The sequence below is a fragment of the Octopus bimaculoides genome, chromosome 19 (genome assembly GCF_001194135.2).
Source record: "Octopus bimaculoides isolate UCB-OBI-ISO-001 chromosome 19, ASM119413v2, whole genome shotgun sequence".
Classification (NCBI taxonomy): Eukaryota; Metazoa; Mollusca; class Cephalopoda; order Octopoda; family Octopodidae; genus Octopus; species Octopus bimaculoides.
In genome coordinates this window covers 48712085-48720967 of record NC_068999.1, presented here as the reverse complement: position 1 = coordinate 48720967, position 8883 = coordinate 48712085, and the positions used below count along the sequence as shown (strand labels likewise).

Sequence of the window (8883 nt, the reverse complement as noted above, 5' to 3'; positions counted from 1 at the left end):
TATATATATATATATATATATCCATCCATATATATAAATTCAATAATAGGATGAATTCTTTTACAAGAATTTATCAAGTAGCTAGCGTGAAAAAAGCCTCATAAGGGAAAAAATCCATCATTTATTCCCGTAATATATATTTATTTATATAATGCCCTTATATAAATAAATATCCATATATATATATATACATACATATATATATATGAAGCTGGAACTTATTTTATGGATGGCAGAATCGTGAAAGGTAAAGTGGACCCTTCAACAGAAACTGAACTCGGAGCGTAAAGGGACGTAACTAATAACCGGAAGGCACTTCAAGTCACCTTTCAGTTCCTGCTATTCCATCGTCCCAATACGAATTTATAATACAACGATTAAATCTTGTTTGACTAGCTTATATAAAGAACGTATCCTCGTTGTATTTATGTGCACAACATGAAACTATATATATAAAAATTCGATTCACAGAATTTGGACGGCGTGAAGAATATATGAACGAGAATGTAATTCGGAAAAAAAAAAGTAATAAAAAGAATAAAACCACCGGCCGCCGAAACGAAAAACAGAAAAAAGTGTCAGGTAATAACTGAAAACTATTTTCTTTATCATCGATTTATATTGGATTTAAAATTCTACTTTAGATCTAATAATTCCAATTCTTGGAACTTGTTTTTTTTTTAAAGTATATACACGTAAACATATGCAAGCTGCATTGCCCTGTGTTTACCGAGAAACTGCCAACTTTTGGGGCCAGTTTTCTTTGTATTCGAATCAGATTTTCCTTTATTAGAGTCACTATTAATTCATTTGTTTGGGTGTTGATCTAAGAGTTCATTATTTTGTGACCCATTGGTCTTTAAAATTACTTCCTCAAAGAGGTGCGCTTCATGTTTGTAAAGCACGCACGCTAGTTTGATATGAAATCCTTCAACGGACAACCAAAAATTAGATGGATAACTACTATGTTATTAATCCTACCATATTATTATCATTATGATCATAATCATCATCATCGAAGACACGCTTGAAATGATACTAATGTTTTCTCGCGAAGTTACTGCAACAAAATGTCTTATCGGATTTTGATCGACCATTAACTAGTTGCTGCCTATAATTCTCAAGAAATTGGTTTGGATCAATATTTCACAATGTTTTAATGATTAGCTTACGAAGGTATTTCATTGTCTTGACAAAACTTGCTTCAGAAAGATGTTCTAAACACACTGTAGAGTGAAACATTAAGTTTTTGTCTGCTAGTGCCTAAAACTGAGAGAACCTCGCATATGCAGTACGAGTTGTATCGAAAAGTTTAACATTTCTGATAATTTTTTTTCAACAGCTTTTGATAAATATATTATATTTATCTAAAACATATTTTATCACTTATTTGGATGCAGTCTTTTGACGTTTTGCTGGTAAAACTAAAATGTTATTGTTTAATCTGTATCGAGCAAACCTGTTATCAAAAGCATTCCGGCTGGGACCATCTTCTCTATATAGAATTAACAGTTAGACTAACCGTTAAGGTTAAACTAAAGCGTTTGACCCGAGCACAAAAACAAAGGAAAAATAGTGTAAATTGGTGTAAAACAACTTGCCTTAAACGAATATGAAAAAAAAATGTGCGCTCGCGAAAGGGGGGTGGGGAAGAGGGCTCGGAAAATCCACATCGTCAGTCCATGGCCTTTAAACTATAGTGTTTGACCCGAGCTGAAAAAAAGAAAAAGAAAAAAATAGTGTAATAGGTGTAAAACAACTTGCTCTGGCGCATGAGTGGTTGGTGTAAAGAAGGGCATCAAGCTGTAAAAACCAAGCCAAAACAGACTATGGAACCCGGTGCAGCCCTTGGCCTTATCAGCTCCTGTCAAACTGTCCAACCCATGCTAGCATGGAAAATAGACATATAATGATGATAATGATTCTTAATTCTTAAGAGCTGTATAATTCTTGGCACATCCATGATCCTTACATACAGATATCCATGCTTTAATCTCTTTCAATCTAATTTCACATGTCCCCTGTGTGAAGTGGTATTAGTTTTACACATAGCAAATACTTTCGGACATACAGTTCCACATCTCCACAGAAACCTGGTCTGTAATGCTACCAATTTCAGCCAAATCCTTCCATTGAGTTTCTCATTCACAGCTTTTATCGTTACTTTTGTCAGTACTCCATTGTGGACCTCACTTAAGTCTTGAAGAGTGTCAACAGCTGTTTGGGGCTGATTATACCTTCTGGTCCTAAAGAGAAGAACCAGTAGAGATACTCAGTGATAACGAGGCCCAGCATTTGGAGGGAGTGTGAAGGTGCCGAGTACCATTCACAATTAGAGGGGATGTGGTGTGGTGGTGTTTTCTTCATATAAATAGTCCTTGAGTTTTTTTGCTGTTAAAAGAGACAACGTTGGTGTGGCCCGTCTGAAGGATTCTCTCAAGGTCTCTGTTTATGGAATAAATGTTTATATTTAAGGTTGCATGTGGATAATGCATACTTAGGGAGGAATGGTGGATTATGTTGCCTGCATAAGAGTGTGTGTGTTGTTGGATGTGGTAGCATAGAGGTCATCAATGACCTCAGTGCTACTACAAGGAATTGCCTCCTGGGAACACCAACGTTGAGTGAATGAATGTTGGTTAGAAGGTGCATCTGGCATTCAAGGTCTCTCTGCATGCAAATTCATGGCTGATGTACTTCCTGTTACCAACTCTCATTTGTTTCCAAGGAAAGGTGATTTTTTTTTTTACTCATAATGTCAGTGCGATGATCACATGCTAAACACCTTCCTTCCAAGCACTGCTGTAAACAGCGGAAGTAAGCTAGAATGTTAAAACCTAGTGTGCATGCACAACAGAGTTCAAGGTCAATCTGTGCCAAGCGACTTCAGTTTGCAAGCTTTAGCTTCGTTACTATAGCAACAATCTGGATACTTATTGATCAGACCATGTACATTCATATATATTTATGAAATGTCGATTTGATGGAATGATGAAGGGAGTGAACTTAGTGTGTGAACTCCTGTGCTGTCTTTGATGGGAGATTTCATTCATTGTGTATACACTCCACTCATTCATGATGGGCTTCTTTTAGTTTCCATCTAACAAATTCACTCACAAAACTTTTGCCAGCCCAATGATGTTGTAGAAGACTCTTTCCCAAGGTGCTGTGCAGTGGGGCTGAACTCAAGATCACATGGTTGGGAAGCAAGTTTTAGCACACAGCCATACCTGTGCCTACGAAATGCTGATTATTGATATTTATTTTTTCACTCCACTCCTTTTATTTTTACTGATATTCCTCTTGGATATATTGATGGCTTAGTGGTCAGGATCTTCAACTCACAATCGTAAGGTTGTGAGTTCGATTCCCAGTTGTCTGTTGTGTCCTTGAGCAAGACACTTTATTTCATGTTTTTCCCGTCCTCTCACCTGGCAAAATTGAGTTGTACCAGTAATTCAAAAGGGCCAGCCTCATAATTATTCTGTGTCATGCTGAATCTCTCTGAGAACTATATTAACCCTTTATCATTTAGATTATTCTCTCAAATGTATTGCTTATTTATTCACATTGTTTTGAATTAATCATGCATTATCTTGTAGCTTCAAGGTTTCAATGGTGAGTTTGTATATTTTTAGAATGACATTGTAGGGTAGGTGTGAGAGGCTGGATCTGATCAGTTTTAACATAAAACAGGTAGAATATTTTGTTCGGATATTTGGTAGAATATTTGGCTAGATTAAATGCTAAAGGGTTAAGAATATGTGTTTGTGGAGTGCTCAACCACTCACATTTGAATTTCATGAGCAGGCTGTTCCATTGCTCGTATCAACTGGAACACTTGTCATCATAACTGACGGTGAGTCAAAGCAAGGCCATACTAATATTTATTATTGATCATCTCAACCCTTCTCTCTCTTTGTAGTTACTCAGCGTACTTTATAATTGTACTTTTACGCTTTTATTTTCAGGTAAAGGAATCTGATTAAGAGATCACACACACACATACGTTTGAACAACCTGTCATTTCCAGGTGGATGCTCCACTTAATACTCTACTCTAAGGTGAGAAGAAGGATTATCTTTTAGCTTTTACTTGTTTCAATCATTACACTGTGGCCATGCTGGGGCACTACCTTGAAGGATTTTAGTCAAATGAATCTAGCATAAAACAGCCTTAGAAACATGCTGGAATGATCAAAATAACATTTTAAATAAAAATAAGCGAGATATTGGGTGAAAAATTAGCAAACCTCATTTGAATATCAGAGAAATATACCTAGTAGATATAGCAAAAAGGTTAGATATGTGTAAATATTGACAGATAATTACGAAATTTGTAATTTTTAAGTGATCCCATATGCGATCACTGGTAGGTAATGGGTTAAGGTCGTGTTTGTCTTTTATCCCTGCAGGTACCAGCTGCACTTGGGTGAATTTCAATAATGCTACTCATCCTTTACAAGTTTGTTTACTTGCTGCCAATGTTTAAGAAAAAAAAAAGAAGCAACTTCTTAACTTCCAAGCATAAATCTTCTCATAATTCTAATTATTTTTGCAACACCTATTCTAATTCAAGAATGAAGGATGAGGGTACTCAAAGCTAATTTGGAAATTGGCATGATTAAAATTATCTTAATTTTACTTTTTTGGGAATGGTGAAATTCTAAGCAGATAATACTTTCTATCTCAAGGTTTTTAATCTAGTATTTCAAAAGGAAAAGGATCAAAAGTTCTTCCCTAATCAAGATTCCTGAATTTTATTGCATATTTATTTGTCTTCTGAAGGAGACACTGGTCTGTCACAGGATTATTCATTTTTGCCAGTTGAGTGAACTGGAGCAATGTGAAGAACACAACGCACTACCCAGTCCAGAAATCAAAACCACAATCTCATGATCTTGACTGCACCTCGACAATCAAATATTTACAATATTTATAGCTTTATCTGCTTTGAGTTTCACCATTCCAGAAACAGGGATCATTTCACATTCTTTTGAAGTTTCTAAGTTTTTATGATGTTGGTCTCAATTTCTATTTATTTCAGATCTAGGGAATATTTAATTGTAGAAAATGGAAGAGAATTCAAGACTCTTTATGCAGTTAGCTAACCTATTCTCCCAGCAAAATGCGCCACAAACGACTACAGCTGGTACTGTTTCTAATGGTTCAACTGCAGCTCCTGTGAATTCCTCTCCCATGAACAATGCTGTGGCTGAAGTAGCCAGACTTCTGATTAACTTAATGCCACAGATACAGCAGGCTTCTACTGCATCTTCTCAGCAACCTTCACAACCACCACCACCACCACCACCACCACCACCACCACCACAACAACCACAACAACAACAACAGCAACACCAATCACAGTCAATACCACCTTCATCACAAAATCCACATCAGCCATCAACTTCATCACCACAGTCGCTACCACCACAGCCAGCATCACCTCAACATCAGCAACAACAACTCCTTCAAAATTCTCAACAGTCTGAAGCATCTCTGAGCCACCAGTCCCAGGGAGGTAATTCTAATCAAAAAACTCTACAGCCACAGCAACCTCATATTGCCCCACAGCAACAAATTTCACAGTCATCACAGATCCAATCCAAACATCAGCAACATCAACCAGAACAGATTCATCATCAGCAGCAGCATCAACAGCAGCAACAACAAATACATCAGCAACCTGAACAACAGTCACAACAGCAAACCCAGCTACATCACCATGATCAACAACAACAACAGCAACAACAAAGTCAGCATCATCCCCACCAACAACAGCAACAGAATCACCACCACCATCAAATCCATCAACAACAGCAACAACAACAAAGAAATCAGCAGCATCATCATCAACAACGACAACAACAAAATCAGCAACAACAAAACCAACAACAACAACAACAACAAAATCATTATCATTCAGAACAGTTGCATCAATTACAACATCAATTACAACAACTGCAACAACTGCATTCATCCAATCAATCACTACAACAATCTCTTCAACTATCTCCACAGGTGAAAGAAAATGCTTCGTTGACCACCGTAGCCATATCTCACTCGAACACTGAAGGTGTCAGCACAAACGTTACTTTACCGTATTGGCCGACCACCACATGCAGGAGTTCACCGACGTACTCAATGTCCACCTTGAATGACTTACAGTTCGATGGTGCTCCAGCGAAACGTGCCATGGGTGATAAAGGAGCATTCAACTTGCCTTACATGTTGCACAGACGTCATCGTTTACCAAGGGAGAAGATGAAAAGGGGACCAAAGGAAAAAGAGTTCTTTCGATGCTTTCTATTTTGTTTGCCGGATATGTATGCAAAAATGCCCAAATTTACGTCAAGTGACCCCCTTGAGCAAGAGATTGTGCGCTCCTACCAGACCCAAGGTTATGGTGAGTTTATTGGTTTTTTTTTTCTTTCTTATTTCTCTTTTTGAGGTATCTTTTCATACTTTTCTTTTCTTTTTTTTTTTCTTTTACTTGTTTCAGTCATTTGACTGCGGCCATGCTGGAGCACCGCCTTTAGTCGAATCAAATCTTCATTCACGTTGCTCCAGTCCACTCAACTGGCAAAAATGATGCAGCTCTTTGGTTTACCAGTTCTATTCAAATTGTCTAACCCATGCCAGCATGGAAAATGGACACTATATATGATTCTGATGTTGTTAAATATTTTACTATTAGCAGATAATTTTATAATTCTCTTGTTTTCAGGGTTTCCTAGCCAAGATTATATAAATGGAGTTCCCAGAAAAACTTACCTGTGCCTTAAACAAAAAGAAGACCGCTTCCTCCAGTACCTCATTAGTATCTATCCTGTACTTGAAGGTAAAAGGTTTGAACTTTACCGAGTGGATAGACAGAGAAATCTCATACAACTCTCCGACCGCACTCCACGAGCTATCAAAGACACAAAATATCAAGGAACCATCATAATAATACCGTTCAGTGTAAGAATATACAAAAATCTTTTCGTTTTTATGTATTTTTAGATTTATGTTAGATTATAAACGTGTGTGATTTAAGGGCGATTTACCCTGCTTTTAGCATATCCCACGACCACTTGATACCTTCCTCTTTTCTTTGTCACTCTTGCATATATTGATGTTTTTGAATATTCCCCCCCCCCAAAAAAAACCCCCACATTTATTGGAATGATGATACACCCAAACGTGGTCCATTACTGGAATTTAAGCAAAAAAATTGGACTGTCCATATTTTAATGGTAGTTTTAGGATTTGATGGGTAGGGTTAAAAATGCCTTTTTTTTTTCATCATCCTGTGAATTCCCATGTGCAGGACACAAAGATGCAAAGAATTTTTTGAAAATTACTCAAAATAAAAAAGTTACGGAGGTGTTATATGGGGTGCCTAAACCAGAATTCCACAGATACAAAATAACTATCTGAGGAATTGATGGTCCACATCTTGCCAGAGGTATAATTCACTGCTGTGAGCAGAAGCAGTGATGTAGAATTGATGGCTATTTTGTTAGCTTTTAATGCTTGGTTCAATTCCTCCCAAGGGGAAAACTACTTGCATAAATCTGTATTCTTTCCAAGAGGAGTATTAAGTATCATCCTGCTTAATGTTAGGTGAAATGGGGGTATATGCCATATGTAGAATATTGTGGCTTGTAAAAGACATCGGTTTAAACATTTTTCTTTTGGTTATTAGCTGTCAGGACATTTTTTTTCTTTTTCTAAATAAAATTCATGCATCCATTTTCATCTTCAACACCCTACTTTTTCAGCGATCCCCTTATCAAGATGCAGAACACCCAATTAATGTTAATTCAGAAATAAGGTTTGGCCAGGTAAACATTAAAAAGTTTTGTATTCTGTAGTTTCTTTATTATTTTAACGTTTATCATTGTTGTATCTTGTGTGTGTGCATGTGTCTGTGTTTAGGTGTCTGTTTACATGGACCATACCTGTAATTCAAAGGGCCAGTCTTGTCTTACACTCACTGCATCACATCGATTCTGCCTAACGATTACGTTAAGGGTACATGTGTTCTAGGGGCATATCATGGTTGTTGTCATTGAATGTGCTGCCACACTGACCATACTGTGATTAAAATGAGTATTACTCAAATCAGGCGTACAAACTGAGGTGTGCAGTGTTATTTCAGGACACCCAATGTCACCAAATTTCAGGCAGGGGTAGAACAAAAGTTTTTCCATTATGATTTGTGTTTAAATTAATGACTAAACTTTATATTTATAACGAGTTTGCCATTTTCAATAGGTGTGCAGCACACCCAGAATATATGCCCCTGATGTGTTCATGAGAAACACAGACCCTTACACATTGCGCAATAAGTAAATGGTTCACTTGACTGAGCCACTTGTCAAAACTGATAGAAAATCCATTTACATAGATATGTTTGTGCATGGGTGTATCTTTATATGCATGGATGTGTGCATGAATGTATGTGTTTTCTTAAAAGTTTGTATTTTTTTCTGTTTTGTTGTGTTGCTAATAGACTAAATTCATAATTGTTCTTGCTTAAGGCTTTGTGTGTAGTTTATTTTATCATCCTCCAGAGCATTTCTTAGTTGTACAGTCTTTATTATTACGCTAATTTTTTTTTGAAGGGAGCAGAATAGAGCATCTGACTAAATCCATTCATTCTTTTGTCTTTTATCTTTTACTAGTTTCACTCATTTGACTGTGGTCATACTGAGACACCACTTTAAGGGATTTAGTCAATCGAATCAACCTGGTACTTGTTTTATCAGTCTCTTTTGCTGCACTGTTGAGTTATGGTGACATAACAAACCAACACTGGTTGTTAAGCTGTGGTGGGGACAAACACACACACACACACACACACACATCATCATCATCATCATCATTAGTTAAT

At 36.9% G+C, this 8883-nt stretch overlaps 1 protein-coding gene across 5 annotated transcripts in view; it reads left to right on the top strand.

Moving 5' to 3' along the window:
• The window catches only part of LOC106878111 (uncharacterized), a 31878-nt gene that overhangs the window by 7701 nt on the left and 15294 nt on the right, over positions 1–8883 (top strand). For 4 of the 5 annotated variants that reach the window (XM_052974893.1, XM_014927221.2, XM_052974894.1 and 1 more), the window contains exons 2-6: positions 472–582; positions 3972–4064; positions 5047–6408; positions 6730–6965; positions 7769–7831. In XM_052974893.1, coding sequence (XP_052830853.1) covers positions 5073–6408; positions 6730–6965; positions 7769–7831 — 1635 coding nt within the window. In that variant the 5' untranslated portion in view covers positions 472–582; positions 3972–4064; positions 5047–5072. Of the gene's footprint in view, positions 1–231; positions 583–3971; positions 4065–5046; positions 6409–6729; positions 6966–7768; positions 7832–8883 lie in introns of those variants that run through there. The other variant, XM_052974896.1, reaches the window with a different exon arrangement.